This window comes from Apteryx rowi, unplaced genomic scaffold, assembly GCF_003343035.1.
Source record: "Apteryx rowi isolate R43461 unplaced genomic scaffold, aptRow1 scaffold_76, whole genome shotgun sequence".
In the NCBI taxonomy this organism is placed as follows: Eukaryota; Metazoa; Chordata; class Aves; order Apterygiformes; family Apterygidae; genus Apteryx; species Apteryx rowi.
Genome location: NW_020451049.1, coordinates 737037 through 762673, shown reverse-complemented (window position 1 = coordinate 762673; position 25637 = coordinate 737037). Strand labels below are relative to the sequence as shown.

The window sequence follows — 25637 nt, the reverse complement described above, 5'->3', positions numbered from 1 at the left end:
CTTAATAGGTCCTGTAGATGCCTCCTGCCTTTCAATTTGCATAACACTTCAGTGGAAAATGCAACAATTATTGTTATGGGAAAGCATTACTAAGGAGAGACTTTTTCCGCATAAAGCATTTTAATATAGTTTATGAGCGAGAAGCGGTGTTGGCTCCTCCTGTTCGTCAGAGAAGTTGCATCTTCACAAAGCACCAGCAAGTGCTCTTGCTGTCACACCAGAGAACCTTGTTCTGAGGTTTGGGAACGAAGGGTCTCATTTGGGAAGGGGACTTCTCTTTCTTTTCTTTTTTTTTTTTTTTTCTTCTCCAGGGTGCAAAATTTCCCAATGTGCAAAAAAAAATACTGCAAAATTCAGATCGTTTCAGTAGAGCATCTTAACTAACTTTTAAATGAAAAAAATGATGCCAAAGTTGTTGATCAGGAGAGGAGCGCTTGTATCTCTCAGTGTTAAATTGTGTCATTCATAAGTTAAGATTTATATACCAATTCGGTTTGTATGAACAGGTTATACTAAAAAAGTGGAGAGGCTGAGCTGAATGTCATTTATTTCATCAGACAGTATTAGGATGTAGATCCAGAAGTAAAAACCCTGTGCTAAGACTGTTGTCTATATGAGTCTAATTTGAGTACTGATCCCTCCTTCCATCTCTTTGAAAAGAGTGTAGAAAGGTTTTGAAGAAAAATTTCTAGAATTTGCCTGGTTTTTCATTGGGGGAAGAATAAATGGGTTGCAAACTTTCTGTGGGTCGGTAACTAGGATCCCTCTCTTCTGCATTTCCTTTACTGGGTGGAGCTGAAAGTAGAGAAAGATAAAACAAAGAAGCAGTGTATAGTGACTGAAGCTCTTAAATGCATCCATATAAACAGAAAGCCATAATCTAGAATTCCTACATGTTCATTTAGGATTGATAAAGCAAAGGTGAGATGAAAGTACTTGTTTCTGTTTAGTTTGTTTTCACTATAAAACTGACAGTATGTACAGTCTGTTTCCCAAATATGTATTTCTCCTTTTCACTGAGAAAGAGATATCCTCTGAAAGCTTAGGAAAAAACATGAAATCAGTAGAAAGTCCAAAAATGGACAGGGTACCTGACATTATTTTCTGTATGCTTAAAATGCAGCCGCCTTCTCCTGTCTGTTGCTGGCATTTCAGCATTCTTGTGGGTGTTCCAGGTTCATAAATATCTCAAGAAAATAATCACCTTATGTTACTAAAATGAACTTTTAAGGGTTTAAGTTATTCTTCCTATGACAGCTTATAGCTGATCAATGTATTTCCTTTGTCTGAGCTGAATAATCTTTTACTACTGCAATTCTGTCTGTTTGGAAACCTAAGCATTTAAATATCAGAACGCATATGAATTTCATTGGTATTAACTATTAGAGAAGCTGATTATAAGTAGCTTTTCAGCTTAGGGAAAGAAATCATTTGTATCTTTAGACTCTTTGATTGACAAATTAACTTCTGTTTCCCCCCATTATGTACGCATGCTACTTTGCAATAGTTTTGGTAATTAGTGCATTGGAATTTCTTGTCTCTTCAAATTAACTGTCAGTAAAAGAGGGCAATGGTGTTTGATTTAGGCCTGGCAATTTCATTAAACAGGGAGGAATGCTATTTTCTGTCTCTTTAAAATAAACCAAATCAGTATTTTTTTTTTTTAGTTGACATACGTTAAGCACATTTGTTAAATTCAGCCTGAATTTAATCTTTTGGCTCTTGTTCTTAAGAACGCATGCCTGTTACCTGAATTTACATACATAACATTTGAAATAAAAAATATCATAAATACCATATCTGCAGAGCTGCTTCAGCCTTCTTCTATGTAGGTTGTATATGGGAGGTAATGCTTGAAAGAGATAATGATTACTTTGTAATGACTCTTGTCAATGCTCTTCCAYGATGCAAAGTGTTGTAATTTAGTGAGTTTGTGGAGGCTGATGGTTCTGTACTGAAATACTCCATGTAATCACAGGATAGGCAAAGTCTGTTTACCAGGGTCATTTCTACAGACTATCTTAAAGTCTTTTGTGTTAGGTTACATGTTTTTTCAAATACCTGTCTGATGAAGACCTAGAAGCAAATAAGCTTAAAAGTCAACTTATTGCTGACAAACTTCTTGGTTTTGCTTTTTGGTGGTAAGGCCATTGATTATTTCAGAGACTGTTCTGTCTTGAATCAAAGCTCAGTTTAGCCCAATATCCTGTCTCTCTCGGTGGTCAACAGCAGATGTCTATGAGGGACTATAGGCAGCACTATATGCTTATGACTTTCTTTCCCAGTATGCTCTTCCAGTTGCTATCAGTGTGTGACTTAGGCGTGTGTTGTGTCTGTGCGTTTAGTAACCCTTAATGGCTTTCTCTTGTGTGAACTTGTTTTGTGGCTTCAAAGGAAGAGTTAGTTATTTGTTTTGAATATATTAATTGTCAGCTTCATTCGATGACCTCCAATTCTTGTATGAAGGGAGAGAGTGAATATTTGATCCCTAATCATCCTCATCTGTCACAATTTCATATTCAATAGAAAATGAAATGAGGCTCTCAAGCTTTTTGTTTATATAAGTTATGGGTGAAATAATGTACTAATCATTTTAGCTCCATTCTCCAATGAGCAGTAATCAGTAAATAAATATAACAGCTTGAGTAGTTACTTAAATATGAATGTGTGCATTTGCTTTTTCCTTTGAGAACTTTGGGTGTGCAAGATGGACATTTTTGGCTTTAGTGAATGGGAAAGGCATTGTAAGTCATGTGCAAGGGAATAACTCTTGGGAGAGGAGGGGAAACGGGGGTAACGGATCTGTTGTGATGCTGTGAAGCCTGCCTCCTTCCTTTCTCCAGCAATTCTAATCAGCCACACAAATGTTCATCCTGTATCAATGCATACATTAGTTAAACACTTCCTAATATATCCATGTGGTTTTTTTCAGTAATGCAGGTATGGTTGCTATCCATAAGCATTTTCACTTGCAGCCCATATTCCTAGAGTTTATGCTTAAAAAAACCTAATAACTCTGACTTTTGTTTTGCTTTTTCCCCCCTTTAATTTTATCTATTTTGAAATAGCAGATTTGTTTTGATTAAAAGTTTAACAAGAATAATTTCCATCTGGAAACATAATGTGTATATATTATATAATATATTAAGGTTACAAGGTCAAATAATTCAAAACTTAAGGAATGTTAAAATATACAAGAAATTACTTAATTTGGTCTTGTTCATTCTCACTGTGATTAAAAAGTACATGATCATCTGGTCAAGACCATTCATCTTTGCAAAACAGACAGTTTGTGCTTACTTAGCTCTTCAATATCTTGTTTTCTCTGTATTCTATGAAACAATTGCTTTCGTGGTTTTTTTGTTGTTTTTTTTTTTGTTTGTTTGTTTTTGGTAAGAGTAAAACAATGCATTTTTCCATAATGTCATGTCTTATGATACCAGCAGACTTTTTTCCCACAATTAGCTGGGGCAGTCAAAGATGTTACCATCGGCTAGAGAATATGGCACCCACAGTTCAGCTGGCAGGGGGAGACGTGTGAAATACTCCTTACTGTTAAAAACTAGCTCACTTAGCTCGGATAATCTTCATCTTTGGCTTGGGCTGGGACGGTTGGCTTTGTGCTGAAGGATGAGGAGTGTTCATGCGTACTGTCTTGCTGGCAGAGTTCTGACATAATTTCAGCAGGTGTATGCTCACAAATAGCTATGAGAGTGAGATTGCAAAAGGCATTTTCCACTTGATAGTCTCACAGAAGATTGAGACTACTCTTCAGATTTGGTAACCCAAATATATTGCTATGAAAGATTAATCAGTATTAGTGTGCCCTAAATGTCATGTAGGCATGAGGTCATTTGGGATGTTATTTTTAAAAAAWATATATATATTTCTTGAAGTTGCTGGATCTGTATTTCTGATTGGTCCTGCAAGACCACGATAACTATGTATTATACTGTGCTTTCTAACAGCTACAGTATCAGGGAAGCTTGTAATAGACAGGTAATGAAAGGCTAATCTGGCCTAGGTGAACTTAGTTTGTGTTGTGACCTGAAATTGGATGGCTGTTTATAGCAGAGAGACAGATCTGAGGTAGTTAAGGTTGAGTAATGCTTTCTGTTTAAAGATTGACTATTCTAAGTTGTCCAAAATGTGAATGTTTTGAAGTACTTTCTTGGAAACCTTTCAGTCATATGGATTAGAGCTAGGGGCATTTGAGCAAATAATTTTTGGAGACATAGGCCTTTTTTTCCTTCCCTCATCCCCTTTATAAGATTTGTGGATGTGGGTTTTTAGTTTATTCATGAATTCACCTCAATATAGATAAATTTTTACATTTGTGTCTCTCTAGAGCTCAGACTGTGGCTCTGATCTTGCCCTCTTCTGATTTTATTTGCTCAGGACTATCTCAGCTAGCACATGGTGTCTGTTGCTTCCCTGGAGAAGCAGTGTTGGAAAGACAGCTTAACTCCTTGGAATGGGCAAAGCTGGGGATGCTGAGACCAGGGGCGCTCCAGAGGGCAGGCATCCTGTTGAAGCAGGACCCCTCCCTCCCTCCCTCCAGTCCCCCTTTTTATGCATAGTTTTCTCTTTGAAAATTAAAAGTCTAGACTGATTCTGCAATAATGCTTAGGCTGTTCCAACACTCCCTTTTCCAATTCCTCAACCTTTTGGTCCTGTGTTAATGCCTGTCTTTCTGAAGGGAAAAGGGCTGAAGACGGAGAAATGTGCTGGATGACTAGAAAGGTGGGAGATCGCAATGTCCTACAAAGTATCAGATTTCAGTTGTGTTCTGTTGTTGGGATTATAACTATCAAAGAGTTTAACGGTGGTGATGGAGCGCTAACTGCACCAGAAGTATTGATAATTCTTTTTAAATAGAATGAAATACTCCCAATCTTCTTAATGCAGAGTTAAGGTTACTCAGCTGTGGTTTTGTGTTGTGGTAGATTTTGGCAAGTACTTTAAACTTTTGAAGGACAGGAACTGCAAACCCTGACTGCATGTTGTTGACAGTATCTGCTTAAATCTGCCCTCTTTGGCTTACTGTCCTCAATATGCACATTGGCACTGCGTTCTCACAGATGCTGGTGAATGCTTTTAGAGCACACACATTACAGGATAAAGTCTATCATGCTTTCCTACAATAAGGCAAAACGTCACATTTAGGACTGGAGTAGCATACAGGATTTGCCTATGCTCCTAGGGAGTTTACCTTTACTACAAACAGCAGGTGAAAGGATGCTCTTCTCTATATGTAAAATACATCATGTGCTGTATAGGATAAAATGTGTATTCTAGTGGTATCTGCAGGATTGAAAATGGTTGCAGTGTTTTTAGAAGTGAACTGGCTACTTCAGAACAAGCTACTTGTCTTACTGAGTGAGTGACAAGCCCAAAACACCACAACTCAACACCAAGGCCAATGGGGAAGAAAAGATTTCAAGTTTTTTTTCCCAACTTCCCTATTTAGGAACGTAAGCGGCTCAGTGCATTCCCTGGTGAGTTCAAACCTTTCAGCATTGTCACACAGCTCATGTTTGAGAAGTCTCTCACTAGCTGTTTTGGTAGCTGCAAAATCTGGCATTTCTTGCTAGAGCTGACAATAGTGGATGTGTGCTTTTGTTGACCTCTCCATCATCTAAGAAGTTCTGTTTTGAAAAGAGTATCTTCTCAGTGTTCAAGATCATAACGACTAAATCACAATAACCAAAATTGCAACTTTTCATTTGGGCCTCTCTGGAAAGTGTTATTCATCTCTTGTGGCAAGTCTGGTCCCGTGTAGCATTGCACATTCTGGAATCTGGGGAAGCTCTGATGTCTACGTGTTGGCTTTACCAAATGCTGTGTTTTCAGTAAGCAGTGTAACCTGTGGCCGCGAGCTAGGGTCAGATGGTCAGTAAACCTGCAGTTTGTCAGGAGTGCTTACTTTGGTTGCTGTTTATGTCTTGTCTTTTTTTTTATTTATTCTTTTAATTCATGCAATGACATGACCCTCAGAACAAGAGATCTTTTGAGCTTCAGCACAGTAGGAAAGGGCTCTGAATCTGAGATCCAGGAGACATCTTTCTGTAAGTAATTCACAATATTTGTTTCTGAATTCTGGCATGGTATTTTTTCTGTTGTTGCCAGAGCTGAGGAATATGTCTTCAGATCAGCAGCATTTGTGAGAGTGGGTGGATCACTGGAATGGCGGGTACTTTAACACAATGTATGATAGGGACAGTTTTTATAAAATCTTGAGGGCATCTTCAGCATTTCTTAGATTGTCCTAAGGCAAAGTCACTGTGTACTCTTTTGCCAGGAAACTTCTGACACTAACAGTTCACTTCTTCAAGTATGTAGATAGGTCTCATTGGATATTCCAGCAAGACAGATATTGAAATAATCAGTTTGTTTGGGGCACCATGTTTGGGAATTGCTTTTCTTTTAACTTAGTACTTGTTGAGAGATTCCTGGGGGAGGGAGACAATGATTCTACACACTATACTTCTTTAGACTCTTCACCTGATGGATGTTTATGCTTTTCTGTGCAGCCGAGAAGGGGGCAGCTGCACACCCATGTGACCAGCCTCTGGTATGAGGGGACAGTTGTACCTCTCTGCTTTCATGGCATGTTAGCTGTATTTTCAGTGGTAGCAGGCAGATTCTGGCTGCCCTGCCTACAGTCCTGTTAAGAGCTATCATTAGTGAGTGCTCAGCTCCCAGCTTGTTGGATTCTCTCTTGCCCTAGCCTTGCTTGGCACTGTCAGATGTGCAGCGTGCGGTCCTGGAGCCGCCGCTTCTTGTTGATGAAATGTGACRGGAATGGCCCTTTAATGCAGTAGTAATTCTAACCGTGCTTTGACATTGTGTCTTCAGGAAAGTGATAATATGTGCAAAATAGGTCCTACTAAGACTATCTTTTATGGGCTCTAATCCTCTGTAGGCTCTAATAGACAAGTGTCTGAACCTTTCATTTTCAATCCACAAAAGTGTGTTTGTGTTAACCATGCTTATTACCTCCATAGTGGCAGCTCCCTAGCTCTCTTCACTTAATTTTGAAAGTTTTATATGCCTGAAGCTGCACCAAAACTGGGTGGATTTTTAGACACGGCTTGCAGTAGCAAAACAACTTCGGCATTTGCAATTACATTTGATTTGTCTTCAGGACGTTCTGTTTCTTCATTTCAGATTTCATTTTGTATTCCCAGTTTTATAGCTTATTGCTATGGTAAATCTTGCAATTTATTTTGTTGTTATTTGTTCTTTGCATACTATTACGCTTGATGGTTTCGAAACAGAATAATTCCTGATTTGCAATAGAAAAGAAGTGGGCTGAACTTGAAATACCTTAGAGGGTCAAACTTCAACTCAGCTATTACCGATGTTTAGTTGTGCCTTGCATGAGCACTAGATAACATTCAGTATGACTCAGGAGCACAGGTGGGATTTTTTTTCTGTTTGAAGGATAGGGGTGGGTGGTATCCCATGTCACTGGGTGGATGTGTGGCAGTCTAGGTAGGGGAGCTCAYGCTGCAGTTCCTAGCTGGCTACGTAGGAGGTCTGTACAGTCATCCAGCTCAGTTTGCATGCTGTTTACACGGGCTGTGGGAACCTTTCAAAAGGGGGACTGGGAATGACTGCAAAAATAAAAGCTTGTTTGGTGGGACAAAAGAAATGTTAACATTTGCGTCCTTCTCACTCTATTACGGTGTGTTTACACTGCAGTGTGATGGAAACAAAATTGATCAAATAAGTTGTGCACAACCTAGGATTAGAAAAGAAAAACTTAAAATTGAAACATTTTACCCTTCATATAAACCATTCCATCTTTGCAGAGACAGCTTGTCTATTTACCTTTGTCCTTGAGGATTCCTAGATGCATTCACTTGTCCTTTACAGAGTTTGTGGTTTCACATTGTATTTGATTTGATCTAATGGTTAGCTACTGTTGAAARGGATGATTCCACGTAGTTTTCCCCCCGCCCCTCACCAAGCCTTTTCCTGTGCTAGCTATAGGTTTGATTTGGCTTTTTGGTGGTTTAAATTCAGGTGACTAAAATGGTAAAAGCTGACAGCACAAAGGGAAGTGAGAAAGGAGCTAAAAAGAATCAAAACTGGAGTTGGCTCAGCATGACATGGGATGTGTGTTAGAGCTGGCACAAGGGATGCAGGGGGTGTGCAAAGCTGGTGGGACATCCTCTGGGCACTAGCTAGCCATTAGATCAGCTTAGCTGTACTGTGAAACCTCACAGTTGTGGTTTGATCTACTGAACCTGGTGTGCTGCAACCAAAAGGGCTGATCTTGCCGCCCTTCCCTTCTGACTTCTGTGGCTGCGCTCTGTACTTCTCTGATCTAGCTGGTTGTGAGCCAAAATGAGTGCTAGAGCTGTCTGTCGTCTTAGCCTTTTGGCTTAGGGAAGGGTGGGATTGCCCCTTGCGGCAGCAAGACAGAAATGCTTCAAAACCATATGTCAAACCCCAGAACTATTGTCATATATATCAGACTGTAAACTATATGCATGACAAACACCATCAGCTACTCCTGCCAGTTCAGCCTACAGAATTGAGCATGCACTTGATCTTCAAAGGTTTTTCCCTGCAATTCTCATTGTATCACAGTCATAGCTTTGCCACTCTGGACGACTAATCCTTTTATTCAGTAGAGTTAAACTTAACACAGTGATCAAAGCTAGAGTGCACAGAAATATTAGTATTCGAATCTGTTAAACACAGGGGAAACAAATTGTTCCAGGAGCAGCAGAGCTAACAAAACCTGGTTTCCTGTGGATTTGTATCCTTTAGCTGCTTTATCCCTCTGCTGCAGTCATCGAGCCCTCATTACTGTCCTCGTATCTTCTGTGACTTCCCTCACTGCAATACATTCAGGCCTGCTGCCTGAGTACTACTTTACTCCCTATATAACCTGCCTATGGTTTTCAGTTTGCTAGCTGGTTTAAAGGCAGCATGTGCTCTGACTAGTGCAGAGTTGTGTGTATGCAGGCCAGCTGATGCCAATGAGAAAAACTTTCAGATTAAAGAATTCTGATTGCAGAGTCCAGAGTTGAAGTTATGCTATTCTCACTGCCTATTCATTGCCACCTCCAGAAGAGAGTTAGGATTTCATTACAGGGCTTGTGTGTCTGTTCCATTTCTTTCTTTTCAAAATCACTTTTCACTTTTTGGAAAAGTATAGGACACCACCAGATAGCTTTCATTTATGAAACTGAGTAGTTCGTTATTTCTTCGTATCAGTCTTAAATTTGTTGTTACAGCTTATATGCTACTTTCTAAGAGATGGAATCCTTTTTGTATAATGTTAGGATTTTAGTTTGAGTAATACTTTTGGAACCCAATTTTGAGGTCTAAACAATCGCTGTATGGAAATAGATTGTCTGATTAATTGGGAATTTCATAGTGATGTCTTGTGTTGTTTGTGTTGTTTGTGGAGTTTTAACCCTGTAATTTAGATGAATGTATTCTTCTTGTTATAAAACTCCAGGTCCATGGAAGTTCTTAGATTTTTTTTTTCTATACCTTTTTCTATGTATTACTTTATTACATCTCTCGTTTAATGTTAACATACCAGATCTTTTTGATATCTTGTGGCATCTAATTTAAAATGATTGTCATCAACTTTTACTTTTTTTGATGCTGTTTTAGTTTAATTAGCATTTCAAGCCATTTTTGACATTGTGATGTCATATAGCCAAGTTTCTAATTAGAATAATGTATTAAATCTATAATGTACCAATTGTAATATTTTCCACAATGTTTTATATGCATCCTAGCATTTTCTTGCTCCATGGCATTCTTCAATGAGTTGTCCAGAGTGAACTTGTTTCTTTCTGAGTTTGTTGTTAAAATCTGGAAAGTCAGCTAGTAGTGTATTCTTCTTGATAYGCAATTCCTTGTCAATGGTTCATTTTGTCTGCCATGTACTGGCCTTTTCATTTAGCTTGGCTAGAATATCTGAAGTCCTTACAGTTCCTTCGCTTGTCTTAATTAACCTTAGTAATTTCGACATGAGCTAATTTTGCCACTTCACCACTCTTCACCTTCTGGACCATTAGTGAATATGTTAAGCAGCCTTAGTGTAGAACACTCCAGCATGCTGTTCTTAACCCCTTCTTTAAGCTAACAAACTATTCATTGCTATTGCTTTTTATGCTGTTGCTGGCTGTCCTGAACAATATATTTTTTTTCCTTAAGATCAGCATTAATTTTACTTAATAGCCTCTTGAGACTTTGGGGGAGGCTTTTTGAAAGTCAGTTTTTCAACTGCTTCTCCTTAATTCACTGTTGTTTTTACAAAATTCTACTAGCCTGAAAAAACAGTTTCCTTTCCAGAAACCATACTGTGCATATTCTCTGGTATCAACCTGGGTATGTTTTACAATACTATTCTCTAAACAATTGCTTCAGCTGACTTGCTAATGAAAAGCTTGTTTGTCTGCTATACTCTAAATCATCTCTACTGCCCCTTTAAATATAGGTAAGCACTGGGTTTTCCCTCATTCTAATACTCGATATTTTAGTAAGAGATTAAAATCACTTTGTAATATTTGCAAATAAAAAGTTAGTTTACTTTTTCTCACTCCTCTGACATAAGAGCAGGAATCAGAACAACGTTAAATTGAGAAAATGCAAATGTAGCAGATTTTTCAAAATAAGGTGTTAGAGTAGTACATTAGCTCTGATCCCCTCCTCAGATTGCTTAGCTGAGTGTTATGGCAGCTTAGAAATACATCTGCTAAGGTAAACATGATAAACTTAGACTTTGCATTTAGGACCTAGGAGATCTGGGATTCAGATGACAGAAACATTGCAAGATGTATTGCAGTGGGGAGAGAAAGAAGGTCCCTCCAGTTACGAAGCATAAAGTCTCTCCAGTTAATGAATAGACTGACTCCTTCTGTGATTTGTTCTTATTTCTTATATCTCTTCTCAGGAAGGAAAAAAACCCACAAACAGACCAAACACAGAGTTGTTCATTTGGCTTTTCTGAGGAGAAAAATGGCAGCCAGGACTGTTTTAGGAGTAGACCATTTTCCTGCCTACTGATAACCACAGATATAATGTGTGAGGGGGCAAAGTTACAAAGCTGTTACAAAGTGTTGGTGGAGAATGATCAGAGTAAAGTTATTTCAGTAGAGGTGGGAGAATTATTTTAACTAATAGTTTGAATGAAATTTCAAACTCTGTAAAACATTTGAATTCAAGATATTTTGTCAAGCTATTTGGGGGAAGAAAAATTCCAAATATTAAAAATACTTTAAATTTTATTTAAATGTTCTATTTTAAAACCTAAGCTTATTAAATGTTTTTAAAACTTAAGACTAGCCGTGCTGGATCACATCGAAGGTCTTTCTAGCCTACTATCCTGCCTCTATTAGCAACCATAAATAAAAATGGTGCACAGGAACCTGAAAGTTGGAGTGGAATGAAACCGTTCTCCCTAATTCTTTGCATGACCCCTCTCAACAGCATCTATAAGTGGATGTATAGGGAAAATTAGGAGAAAGGTAAGTGTCTGATACTTTTCCCCTCATACCAGTCTCCAAGTACTTTCAGCTCAGGGAATCCCTGAGCAAGAGATTGTTTCTGTTTGTTTAGAAACCCCTGAAGGATTTCTCATCTGTGAACTTGTCCAGTTTCTCCTTGAACCCATGTGAAGTTTTCATTTCCACAGCCTGCTTTGGCAAAGGATTCCATGGGACTCCTACCTATTGCCTGAAGAATCTGTTTATTTTGACTGTGGCTCCTACTAGCTTCATTAGATGCTGTCTAGTTTTTTTGGTTGGAAGAGGCAGCGAACAGCCAGTCACTCTCCTTTGCTCTGCATGCCACTCACCTCTGTTGTAGTCCCTTGAAACGGGGCTTATTTAGCTGGGAAAAGAGGCCATTCCTCAGATGCAAGTTCTTCTATACTTTTCACCGTTTTTGGTGAAACAATGCACTTCCATCGAAAGACACCCCTCCCTGTTCTCCTAATTGCTTGTTTTTTTCTTCTTTGAAAAGAAGTGGTGCTATTTGGGATCTGTGCTTACTAGCATTCAGGACTGACGTCAGTCCTAGGGACAGCAACTTGAACGGAAGTTTAGGCTATAGAGGAGAAGATGACTGAAGAGTTGCTCACACATGTGGAAATGATGGGTGCAAAAGCAAGGATGTGGAATTCTCATCTTTAGGAAATCGCAGTTCCTGTGTAGTGTGGCTGTGTTTTAATGTATTTGGAACATCAGCTTAGAAACTCTTAAGTTTTAGTGTCTTGATGATACGGATTATAAAAATATACCAGGATCTTTCTGAAATGATAAAAAGCTAGTTTCTTGTATTAGTATTACACCTGTTGTAACAGGGCAAAGTAACCAAAAATTCAGCTTTTGTAATTGAACTTATTTTTTGGTCTGCTTTTTTGATAGTGCCATGTCATTTTTAATTTATTAATAGTCATCGTAGATATGAGAACCTTTATGATGAAAGATATGTTTAATGCTTATAAGTTTCCTGTAAACCTCTGAAGTCTTTATTTGACTGGGTGGTTTGTAGAAGATAATCTATAAGAAATAGATTCTGCAAGCTACATCCTGAGGACTTTTAAGGTGTTAATGGCTTGTAACTTAAATTCAGAGTTAAATTCAGAGGGAGTACTAATATTGTACTCTTAAGTTTACTAGAGCAAGAATACTGATTTTGCTTGGAGAAAGTTTGTGTCCGTAGTCATACTGAAGCTGGTTACCCAGAGTACTTAGAAGTCACTGAGCACCACAGGATTAGGGGATTAAGGTTAAACTTTGTATGGTTCAAAGTGATTGAAAACAATACGCAGGTGCTCACAGCATTTTCAGTCCTGGCTTTCCAGCAGCTCTTCCTGATTCTTCTGTTTGTCAAATCCTAGTGTCTTGTCAGTATCCTCCAATCCAAATGAATCTTTGGACCCAAACTGAGTGCATCCGTTGTCTGATTCTTTGTACACGTTTCTGGGTCTCCTTGATTTACTATAGGCTGTCAGTATTGCATAGGAAGCTTTGCATAAATCATACAATTAAATTTAAAGCTTTGGGAAATACCTTGACCAGGAACCTTAAATATTTCTGTTTATGAATGGGTGTGAAGTTTTGCACTGCTATTACTGTCTTCTAAAAAGTCAGTGTTAATTTTTTTTATTACTAGTTTAGGGATGTGGAAAAGTTAACAGATTTTAGGAGAACTTTTGAGTTTGTGATTTTAAAAAAGCATAGTTAAATGCATTCTGTGAGGTTTCTGATGTTTCATAGACTAACAAAAGGTTGCTTTATTAGTAGCTTTAATGAACAAATCACTTTATTGGCTTAGACATACTGGTTGCTTTGTCGGTCCAAGCAGCTATGGGTTCTTGTTTCAATTCACCATTGTGCTGGAGTAGAGAAGTGATAGCCATTGACCTTCTGTTAAAGCACAATAAAAAGTTTTTTGTGAAGAAGAAAGTACAGGGAAAATAGCAATGCAGTTCTCTGACTTGAGTTCAGTAACGTAAAAATTGAGAGACTGTACACCTCTCCTGTTCCTTCTCTCTCTAGTTGGTTCAGTATATTGAACCACCTGAAATGAGAAGACATGAGACTGAGTTCTGAAGGCTGTTTTTCAGAGAACCTGTATGTGAAATAAGGTATTTGTTTGATAGTTGTAAGGAAGCATATCAAGTTGATACTAATTTAATCCTGAATGGAAAGTGTGTTAGCTTTCAGAAAGGTTTCTTTTAGTAGCTGGTTTGTTTCATTAAATGGTTAACGCACATGACTTAACTGTAGCCTTTGATTTGCATTAAGTGACCATGTTTTTTTTTTTTTAATTGGTTTCTAAGCATTTGGTTAAATGAGCAGATATTTTTTCTGGCTGTGTGGACGAGACAAAGAGGAAGTTTATTAGATGCTTTAAACTTTTGTCAGAAGACAATAGTTAGTTCTAGAAGTTAATGTCTGTGTACTAAAGGATGCTAACTCAGGTGGGTTGACGTTGCAGTACCTGTGCTCATCCTTAGAGTTATCAAATTTTTCTAGAAACTAGCATTTACTTGTAAAAGATGAGCATCTTCCTGTAACTAGAAAAAGATTGTTGCAGTTGAACCTGGAGATAGATTTTTGCCAAATGTGCTTACATTATATGGCACGTGATGTTATAACCTTGATTAAAAGGATTAGAACTTTTTTAAATGAATGTGCTTTACAAGGATATTTGCAGAGAATAGTAAACTTTWTTTTTTGGCATGGGAGAAAACAACACAGATCAGCTGTTCTGTAGCTGTTTCTGATTTGCAAGTTTCAATTTAAACACTTGTCAATTGGGGAGAGCAGCTGCTGGAATAAATTTAATAGTGTAGTTATGCTTCCATTTTTTTGCTGTATGGATCCTGCTGTATGTTTGGCCATTATAACATGGTGGAGCCTGTTTGTGGTGGTGTCTGTTATATTGCAATATAGTGTTTGAGTTGGTTTTTTTTGATGGAGCAATTTCATGCCCTAATGTGTTCTTAATTTTTCAGGTAAGCAAGTTTTCCCTAAGACAATTCCTTTGGGGAAAACTATGACAAGCAATGAAGTTGTCCTTGCATAAATTTATCTAGAATTAATTTTTGAGACAGTTGTTCCCTATAAACTTGTTTTTGAAATTAGGAGTGAGACTGGGAAAGTTTGCATGTGAATGAAGAACAAGCCCACTGAGAATGTATTGAGACTGTACATCACTGATTCTGTTCAGGGGGGAGCTGACTTGCTGTGCTCTGATATCGGCTGTGATTTAGACAGTGCTATTTAGAGAAGTAAGTTTTTTGAATTTTGATATTTTTTTTTCTCTGAATCTTATAGCATCAAAATGTCACTAATGTAGAGTCTGTGTATTTTTGCATGAAGGGAATTTAGAGCAGGAATAAGTATTTTTTTCCATTCTCCTTTTCATGAAGAAAATGACTGGAATTCTTTATTGCCACCAGTATTTCAACAGTCGTCTTTCCTAATTATTCTGTTTACTAGCTTCCCCATTTTTTGCCCTTGTCTCAGTAGGGATTTTTTGCATGTGCTAAGAGGTTCCTTTTGCTTTCTAGTGCATTTTGTATATTCTTGTCTCAGTGCCATCTCCCTGTCTCCTTCTAGTTGTATTTTTTTGACTTTCCCTCACTTGTCCAGTTCTGCCCTCCTATCCTTGTGTTATGTTTTCATGTTGTTTCAGTAGTTTTATGCATCTTCAAGATATTTGACTTTCTTCAAGATCCTAAAACTTGACTTTAAAAGTCTCATTCAAGAGTTAGAGAAGTTCTTGATTATTAGAATGTATGATAAAATAATTTTCATTCAGATTCAGACAACTACCTGAAAGCTGTGTTCTTTATCACAGCTGATTCATCAGCATGTTTCATGTATGCTGTGCCATCAAATCAGAGATTGAAGACTTCAGCTGTAGCTATGATTCTTTCATCGGCTTTTTTTTTTTTTTTTTTTTTTGAAGGAGCCACCTCTTCAGAGACTATGTTAGTATTGCATTTTGGCAGGCATTCACAGGTGTTCCTGGGTAACTCTGTGCAGGCCAGTGGATTTGTACCTCACCTACCCATATATAAAACTGGAAGATAACTTACACCCTAAGAATGGTTTAGAATAAGGTTTGTGAGGATTTTGATATTACAATGGGTACTGTAAAAGTAAAGGCAGTCAGCATGGAAATTCAGTTAAGAGGCTGCAATTGGCTAAGCCCAATTGATATTCATAAATCCTTAATGTCCAAAAGTCATAAGTAATGGAATGGAAGATGTTGTGTAGCTTTGAATAATATACTTATCTTCCTGTCATCTTTCTACATGGAATTTTTCTGTGTTTGAATAGCTTGCTATTGAGAACTGGTTTTGTGGTTGTATTGATGTTGTAATGACTGTGCACCATTTGTAGCTTGAGTATGTGATGGCAACTGATGCTAACTGTAACTATCAAAGAAAAGTGGTAATCCTGGTACAGTTTTTGCTGGAAAGCTAACCTAAGTAAAAATAAAGAAATAGATTGCAGAGTTTTAGCTGTCCAGAACCATGGTGTGCTTTTTCATTATATGTTTCTTCATCAACATCAACTTCCTAAACATCCAGCCCTAGTAACAAATGACAGCCCATAAACTACATATATTAAAGAAAGAAGACACAGCCTAACACACCTGTTGTTATGAAGCCAGCAATCATCTACAACATACAATAAAATGTGTGCAGTTTGGCCCTTGGATATCACTGCTTCTGCAATAAGGAGAGTGCTTTTGATATTCATCTTACAAAACAAAAATGGATCTATACCTCAGAAGACTATTCCTCTAGAGAAATAAGTAACATCTCTGAATATCATATAAGAAAGTACTGCAGTACAATAAATAAAAAGTCCCCACTGTAGTTTAGCATTCTAGCTTGGAATCTATACAGAAAATGATTAAACATTACCACCTTTACTGGAAGACCTATGAGGAAGAAATTTCACTCTGTCCCTCTCTTAGCCTTCAGGTAATCCTCTACCTTGAAGTTCATTGGAGCCAAACTTTTTGCAGACAAACTTGCATCAAATAGTACCAGGTCCTGAAGAGCAACAGATGCAAAGCTTGGCAATGAATCTTCATCCTACACTTTGCTCTTCTCCCTCCTAACCCTGTTTCCAATAAAATCAGCAGAATCTGTGGGTCCTGCATATTCACACACCAGAATGTAATGTGCTTAATCCAATGTATCAAATGTTCTTATGGAAGTAAAATAAGTCTTCCCTATCGCATGTTCATTGATATCTAAAGGCCAAAATGCACACAGTTTACTGTATGCTGCAGAAAATGTGTTAGGCTGTGTCTTTTCCTAAGCAACAGAATGAATTTACATCTCCAAGTGAGAAAAGACCTAAACCTTGTTTTTTCAGGCAAGCAAGAACATCAGGATGAACTGGGAGGTCAGAGTTTAGCCAAGGTAGGCCCAAAAGTGCCTTCAAAAGACAAACCTTCAGGTTTTAAAATTCAGGATTCTGCTGCCTGTCGTGGGCTTACGAGAGTGGTTTTGTGGAACATCATAAATTTTTCTCCTCCTCTAACTGTTCGGTATATCACAGGTAAATATTAACTGACTATTTTGTCCTCTTTGTCCAACAAAGTTTAACTTTTTCCTTCTTCCCTGAAAATCTGTCTCTCTCCACTCCATAGGTTACCAACCACTCTTACATTGACTAACATAACCCAGTTGAAACCACAGCAGATATTCTCAACTTGAAGTCAGTTCCGAAAGGGCGTGGGGTGTTTTTGTTTGTTTGTTTTGAGATCTGGAGGTCCTCTGTGGCTAAAAGCTTGTCTAGTCTCTACAACTCTATCAGTTTGACTAATAGAAGATAATTTTTGCTTTACACTGTCAGTGCCTTTAATAGTGTTCTTGAGATAAAAATTGTTGTCTTAGAAAAGTCAAATCCATTTAATTGAGCAGAATGTTAACCTAACCTTATAATGTGAACTTTCCCCAGTTTAGTCTAGTTCTATCTTAAAATCTCTGGCTCATTTAGTTTACACAGGGCTTCTGTCTTCATTGCTGTCTTGCTAATCATAAGTTATTTTTAACTCATGTAGCTGCTGTTTTTCCGTCAGTCCTTTGGTGGTGGAGATGTAGAGAGAGCAGTGGCATGATGCTTCAGAGAACAGGATTTTCTGTTCCTAGCTTCTGCCACTGACTTTCTCTGAGATTTGCTTACTTAAGAGTGTACTGCTTCTTTTTTGTGTCTCATCTTCTGAAAAACATGAATACTTGGCTGAAATTATAAAGGGCTTTGAGATCCTTGGCTAAAAACTACTCTGATTATTAGTTGTTGKTTTTTTTTGTTTTTTTTTTTAACAGGATCACAGTCTGTGATGATAGCGTAATACAGTGTTATTTCAGTGTGGAAAAGAAGCGGCACCAATATTTCAGCATTCTACATTCAAATGGTAGTAGTTTGTAAGTCATCTAATATGCTCAATTTAATGTTGCCTTTAAAAGGTGGAAAGACAGTGAAATTGTTTATGTACAGTATTTGAAGTCTCAGCTCAGGATTATTATTCATTGTTTAATGGGAGCAGTGACTTAAAATGACTTGCTCTTAGTTTTATTGGACATTAGATGTTTTAATGAAAATGTGGGTTTGTTTTAATTATTTAAATTTTTGTGGAAGTGTTTTAGCAGGTGCTAGATTTCTGTCCTGTCTATTGTTCAAAACACATTCAACTAAATGTAAATTTCCTGTAATGCACAAATTATCTGAAACAAACCCACAAATGCCAGAAAGTGTAAACTTGCACTGTTTAATGGTCCCCACCTTATGTTTTTTTATACTCACGGAAAGGGCTTGCTGCTATAGTTGTTGCGTTAATCCATGATCCAATAAAGGGATTAATTGAGGAGTCGAAGGCAGAGAGAAGAAAAAACATCTTTATAGTGCACCGTGAGCAATAATTATGCTAAAGATCAGACAGAGAATTCTTGAACAGCTCAGTATGTGTGAGAGAGACAGATGGACGCACTAAAGTTTCACAGTGAAATGTTAAGGTGTGAGTATATCCTTTCCCCTACTCCTCAGGGAAAAAAAGCCTCACCAACAAACCAAACAATCCAAAAAAGCAAAAAAGCCCCTCAGAATGAGTTGTTCTTCCTGTTATTTCAGCTGTCACAAATCCAGGGATAACTGGGTGGCTATTTAGATCCATACAATTGGCCTGCATGCCCCATTAAATATCATATGTCAAATGAATGTGGACCCTTCAGCTCCAGGAAGAGCTGCGTCAGTGGAATGTACCACACTCCAGCAGGATACCTGTCATGCTTCTAATAGCATACGGGCACAAGTATACTGCCTCAAATCTGTGCTGGAATTTAGCATTGTATACGCCTGTCTAGTGTTGAAACTCCTGCAACATGTGCATGTAGTAAAATGTCTGAATTAAAGTTGTCCTTGATTGCAAAGAGTGCATATGAACAGCCCGTAGCTGAAATAAGGTTGGCAGATTCTGCGTGTGGATTTTCAAAGCTTTAGAGACAAAACTGAGAGGAGGAATGTATTAATACTCCTCATTGGCACTGAATATTTACTGAAAGCTCAATGGCAATCTGGTTCCTCCATAGGTATGCGAAGATATGTGTCACTACAAGTTTTGATGCTGATACATTATTGCTAGAAGTGCACATTTTTATTTTCTTTTGCCTCAGGAAACTAAGACCTTGATACAGCTTCCTCTGAGTTTGTTGGTGCTTCACAGAAGCCAAATGCAGAGTCTTAAAACAACATGAGCCCTTTTTGCTAGAGTTTGAAATATAAAATTATATGACTTAATGTCTGGAAAGTTAGCTGTTTGGGATTCTGAGATCTAAATGTCAGATACAATAATTTTCTTTCCTTTCCCCCTCTTCTGATGGGAAAACTTTGCCTATAGTTTTTAAGCAGCTTGCAAGGAACTCTGAAGAAACTTCCTCAAAGTGATCAGGCTATTGAGAAAAGATAATGTTAGTACTTCACTTTTTGCTTTTGAAGACAGCTTGAATTCTAAGAACTTTTAAATGCCCTGTCTGGATCTTGTAAATCATTACCTGTAAGACAGACTATTCATATTTTAAAGTGTTGTTTGTTTCCCTTGTCTGAAATTAATTACAAAAATAGCCAAGAAGACATGCTGATTTTAATGGTTGAAAATTTCTCATGCTAGAATTGTCATTTAATGAAGTGGTGCTTTACTCGGATTTCCAGTATACAGTTTAGATATGCTATTACACTCCTAGGAGTGGATATAAAAGTCTACAGATCATTTGGTGCACTGATATTCAACATGTATCTTTCTGTGGTCCAATGAATTGGAAAGAAGTACTGCACAGTATTAAGCTAAGGCATATCAATTATAGGCCTAAACTTTGGGTTTGGGATCCTGCAGTCATATGATAATTCAGAAGCAAAGCCTTGCGTTGTCTGTAAAACGTTTTAACCCCTGGGCTGCAAAGAGGAGCCTGCAGACATCATCCGAGTGTGATCCGAGAAGTGATCTCTGTCTGGAGCTGGAAACGCCGCAGACAAAAACTGCTGCAGACCTCTAGGAGATCCTGAAGCAACATGAGAGAAGCAAAACATTGCTCCAGCAAGCCTATCTCAGCTTGAGTCCTTGTTCTAGGTGGTGAAGGGCACTAAGACCTTGACACTTTCCTGCGAGTCAGATCCAGCAGTAACTTGGAGGCAAATCCTGTATTCTGGCCTGCAGCTCTTCATTCCTCTCTTAAATGGCTCTGGACTGGTAGCTTCTAAAAATAGCCCACAGTACAGATGCTCCTGTTGCTGCTGCAGGAAGGAACAGGATCGTTCTGCTATTGTGTGGGTAGGATTACAGCTCATAAACAAGAACAGAGGCAGCACCACAGGAAGCTGGGTCTTGGGGGGCAGAGATGTCTGCAACACCTGAATCTGCTGCCGGTGCTCCTCAGTTTGCTAATATGTATTTTCTCCCCTGTTTGGGTTCTGCAGATTTTGAGTAGCTGTCATGCCAATTTAAACAGCAGCAAGCAGAAAGGATCTGACATGCTGCATGCCATTAGAAAGGATTTGTGTTTTTTCATTTCTTTCAAGTTTGGGGATTTGTATAAGTGAAATTCAAATTGTGGAAGGAAATGCTCCTCGGGTTGGATTGTTAAAATGGAATTCTTTTAGCAAAGAAATTCCAATTTTTTTAAAAGATTGGTCAATTTTAAGTCAGTTTCATTTTTACCTTCCTTTTTGTGCTTCTCTATTGGTACTTTGGTTAGTGGGAGAGAGAACTGTGTCCCATTTTAATTCTTTTCTGTTTGTTCATTCTGAGCACTGCTCTTCTGTAAAGTCAGGCAGAATATTTTGTCAGCAAACAAATGGGAACTGTAAAACAAACAGCCCTTCCTTCTCTAATAAATGCTTCCATTATTCTTTATTGTTAGTTGGATAGAATTTTATATCRTGGGCCAAACTTGAGTTGATAGTCAACCCTGAATTGATTATGATATCTCAGTTGTGGGAAATGAGAAATTTATCAGTATCCTTGTCTATTTTCAAAGGTGCTTGGTGCCCTCATGAGGGTCTTGTGTCTCTTTGTTACAGTTTAGACTGGTTTTGATGACTTCTATAGTAATACTATCTTTAAAAAAATTTTTTTTTGGTTTTGTGATATTAGAACTTAGTATTACACTGATAATATGGTGTCTTGAACTACTGGGAATTGCTGACATGGTTTGCAAAGAATTGGACTTTATCCCATTAAAATAGGATGTATGTAATAAATACATTATTTATTTTCCTGTTTAAATCCTAATATTTTGAAAGAATATTTAGATGGCTACAGAACTGAAGGATCTTAAAGAATAATTTATTGATATTGCATATGAATCTGAATGTAGACTTAGATCAGCTGTTAAACTGAGTATCTTATGTCAATTTACCAGAGTATTGCACAGAAAAATGGATGCCTTTATGCAAATCAATGAGAACCCAAGATGTTCTCATGCAGTGTTGTTTTAGAGTTGTCCCAAGAAGTATCTGTATATAGAGCACATTGTGGTAATTCACTCTCAAGATAATGAAGACCTGGATCAACTGAACTTTCTTCTATAAGAAATGGCATATATCTAGGTAAATGGAACAACTGCATTAAGTGGGTCCACTGGATTATGGATACGGAGTGGAACAACACATATGGTACAGTAGACCAGAGTACTTACCATCTTTGAGTCTTTCATAATTAGCTGCAGGTCCACATTAACACAGAAAAATGTTAGATACCTGAGAGTGTTTTTGCATAGACTTTTTCCCCAAGATCATTCTGGGGAATTTCTTGACATGTATCCACTTCAGTGACACTCTCTCTGCTAGAATGTGAAATTTATTCTGCCTACTAGTACAAGATAAGTAAGTAAACAGAATTGCTAGTTTTCCATACCTGATGCTAAAATTGGATAGCCTGTTCAGAGAACTTGAAAGCCCCCAGGGGCTGTTAAGAATTGCTTTGACACAACCTTACTTAATCTTATCTAAACTAAAACAAATAGGAAATAAACAAAATTGCAAAATCTCCTTAATATCAAAGACTGATCACTATGTTCTTCGTCAGCTGTTCCAGCAGAAAATTTGGCATCCTGTCTCTTTTGAAATGACACACTGAAAATTCCCATTACTCTGAAGTTAGCTACATTTCACAGGTATTTTATCTACATCTGTCTTTTTCTGTGAAGGATTTTTTTGTTTGTTTGTTTGCAAATCATGGCCTGAAAATTGGAATGGAGAGTACTGTGTTACAATGATAACAGAGAATAAGCTAGTCTGTCTAACTTTATGTACATAATTTAATGGCATATAAGGAAATGACAGCTATGGAAGGTGATGCTCAGGGAATCACTATATTGACTGTTGCTATCAAAAGATTGGCATGTGAGGTTAGTAATAAAAAGTTTTGGCCTAAAAGTAATATTTTTCCTAGTTTGAGAGAAGTTATGCTACATTGCATTCTTTACCCTTAACAGGACAGATGATCCTCAGTCTCTGAAAACCTCATAAAAAAAACRAAAGGCTTATTCATGGTACTTACTCTTGTGTGAGTAGCTTAATTCACAGGGTTGGAACTATTTGAGGTTATCATGGATTATTCTTGGGAAATATTGCATCCTGAAAAATTGGTTATTCCAATGTAAAAACAAAACAAAAAAAAACAACAAAAACCCCACCCTCCTCAGCCAAGTTATAATTAGTAGTAGTTTCAAACAAATCCTGGAAGAATGACCCCTTGATGTGATCAAAAGATCAATGTTAATCACTCTATTAATGGCCTATTAATGTTTTGTATTTCTTTATGTGTGAAGCTGATCAGAGGGTGCATGCAATTGCTTCTTCCTTCTCACTCAGTTAACTGATTAATCAGAGATCCCTAGAGGGGATGTTGAAATTGTGGGGGATTTTTTTGTTTTTTGTTTTTTGGTTTTTTTTTTTTTAGAAATCTGAGAAAATACATGGATTAATATGTAGGCACTTTCGTTGCTTAATGTTTCCACCAAAGTCGTGTTAATTGAATCAACATCTGTAACAATGCATTAACATCCATAAATCTGTTAAATAACCTTCATCCTTCAAACAGGACAAGTTTAATGTAATACTTCACCACCTCACCTCTTTGTGATTATCTGTTTAGACAGTTGGTGATCAAAATGCACAAACAACTCCATGTTAATCTTTCCCAATGGCCATAACTTAAATTCCAGTGCCTCTGTAAACATAACTTTAAGTTATTCTCAGTGTGGATTCATACATATGCTGTGGCACGTGTACTTTTTCATGTTATTGCAAAATTGCTGAATTCATTTCCTTTTTGTTTTGCAGTTGCAGACTTGTTTACGCAGTTCCGTTTAGCAGAACTAAACCTATGTAACCATAAAGAATGAATTTAGACTGCATAGAAGGTGCCCTTAATTTTTGATTTGAAGGCTTTAAGGCTGTACAGATATAACTGAGGACATAATTGGAGGTTAGCATTTCAAAATCAAAAAAGACCATCTCAAATTTTCCCCATTCTGTTCTTTGTTACCAGCTTTGAAAATTAGCATTCACTTTGATCCAAAATTCAGTAATCCCACAGGAGTTATTCAGCAGTCTCATCTCCTCCTCCCTCAGAATGAAAAGGAAAAGGCAACATTAATAATGCAAAGGTTCTGCTTAGAATCTCCAGTTGAATCCTGGGTCATCTTGACAGAGAACATGCAACAGTTCCTCCTCTTCCTGTCATCTTCGATGTATATTGTACCGTTGTGAAAATGTTTTTTGGCATACTATTCAGATTTTGCAATGTGTTTGGATTTGGGGTCAGAAGATTGCAAAAGTATGCAATTGAGATACCTTATGCCCACAGCTGGGTGATACAAATATCTCTTATTACTCTGTCACCAAAATATTGCACTCCAAAATGCATCTGATGATGACAGAATTCTTAGCAAACTTTTCAGCCTTTCATTTTCTTCAACTTTGTGATATAAATTTTGTAACCAACAAATTCCTTGTGGTTGCAATTTAGCTTTGATCGACTGAAAGTTCTTTAATTACTGTGCTGTGTTTGTGTGATGTGATCTTTYTGAAGCAATGTCAACTATGACATTGCTAATGGAAGAGTACACCAGAGAGGCTTCATAAAACAACCTCATCCATGTTCTAGTTAATCATCCATCTGTTGTAAAGCCTTGTAGTGATAGCTTGTAGTATCTATTGCTCTTGGTTATGAATAGTAAAACACCCTTTAAACATTGTATAATACCATCGTCCAGCCTATTCTTTGTTCTATCATATGTGTCTAGTGAAGTAAGTCAAGTAGTTGAGCTGATGAAGGAAAAAGAACCTTTATCTTTTGTAGATGTTCAGAAAACCGAGGTCATGAAGGTGTTTGCTCTGCTTTTTCCCTCTTCAGCTCTGAATAGCAGTATTCATGTTTACAGTGAATTAGGATTATTTGTTTAAATCAGATCTTTGAAACACAGCAAAATGAATTTGCTTTCTGTTTCAGGAAGCCACCATGGCTTTGAACTCTAAAGCGTTTCCTCCTCCTTTATTTCCAGTAGAGAGCATTACCAGCTACATTGCTATGGCTTCTGACATACTTACTAAAATGCCAATTGTGATGTGATAGTAGGTCCCATGAAACTGTCGTTAGAAATTTTACTAATGTTCTGGTACTTTATTACCTGTGCTTAATGAGAGAAACCAGGGCACAAGGGACTTTGGGAGATCATTGAGACCCCTCTTTCTCAAGACAAAAACTAACTGTACTAGGCCAGTGTCTGTCAGGATTGTTTTAACCTCTCTGAGTCTTTGGTGATGAAGAGTCCATGTTTTCCCTAGCCAGTCTGTTCTGCCACTCTGAGCCATAGACTTGCTCTAGCTCTTTGCCCGCTTCTTCTCAGTGTCTGCCAGATGATCTCTACTGCAGCTCAGCCCCCTCTCCCCCCCCTTTTTTCCCCCCTCTTTTTCTCTATATTTGCTGTGGACGGGATAAATAGCATCTTTCCTCCATGCAGGTAGACTTTTCACATTGGAGAGAGTTATCATGCCCCTCCTTGCTCTTGTCTTCTAAGCCAGAAGTCTACAGACCTTTGTGGCATGGTACTATCCTTGGTTGTGGTGGGTACTGGCATTAACAGTGGGACAGCTGCATGTCACATCTCTAGCTCTGGCAGTTTCAGGCTCTATGCTTGGCTGTGTGATTCTCTGAGGTGGCTTGTGCACCAGCTGTGGCTCATCTCTGCAGCTTAGGAGTCCATGCTTTATAACTCGCATCTTGCTCAGCAGGAACCAGGACCACATGAGAGTCATGAAAACTGAGGCCTGGTCTTAGCAATGTGCTCTTAGACGTGGGAACGCTCATGCTTGGGAGGCTGAGAAACAGACAGCAGCAGCGCCACAGGGAGAGGAAGAAAGACATGGTCTGGCCCCAGAGTGCAGAATGGAAGGAGATGTGCTGAACCTCGCCAYGAGGCTCAGCCACCAAAGAGGTGGAGAGGCACTGCTTCAAACTGAACAACTCCAGTTTCTTCAGGCCTCTGTTGTGAGCTGCCTTTCTAGAGTTTTGGTCATTGTTGTTTCTTGTATTTTTAGGTAAGACTGAATGCTCTGTTACTG

General features: G+C 37.9%; 1 protein-coding gene across 7 annotated transcripts in view; it reads left to right on the top strand.

The window, feature by feature from the left end:
- The first annotated feature begins 16889 nt into the window (after nt 1-16889).
- Nucleotides 16890-25637, top strand: part of FBXW7 (F-box and WD repeat domain containing 7) — a 172712-nt gene continuing 163964 nt past the window's right edge. For 4 of the 7 annotated variants that reach the window (XM_026088215.1, XM_026088220.1, XM_026088219.1 and 1 more), the window contains exons 1-2: nt 16890-16936; nt 17846-17934. In XM_026088215.1, coding sequence (XP_025944000.1) covers nt 17932-17934 — 3 coding nt within the window. In that variant the 5' untranslated portion in view covers nt 16890-16936; nt 17846-17931. Of the gene's footprint in view, nt 17076-17845; nt 17945-22095; nt 22184-25637 lie in introns of all 7 variants that reach the window. The other 3 variants (XM_026088218.1, XM_026088217.1, XM_026088216.1) reach the window with 3 other exon arrangements.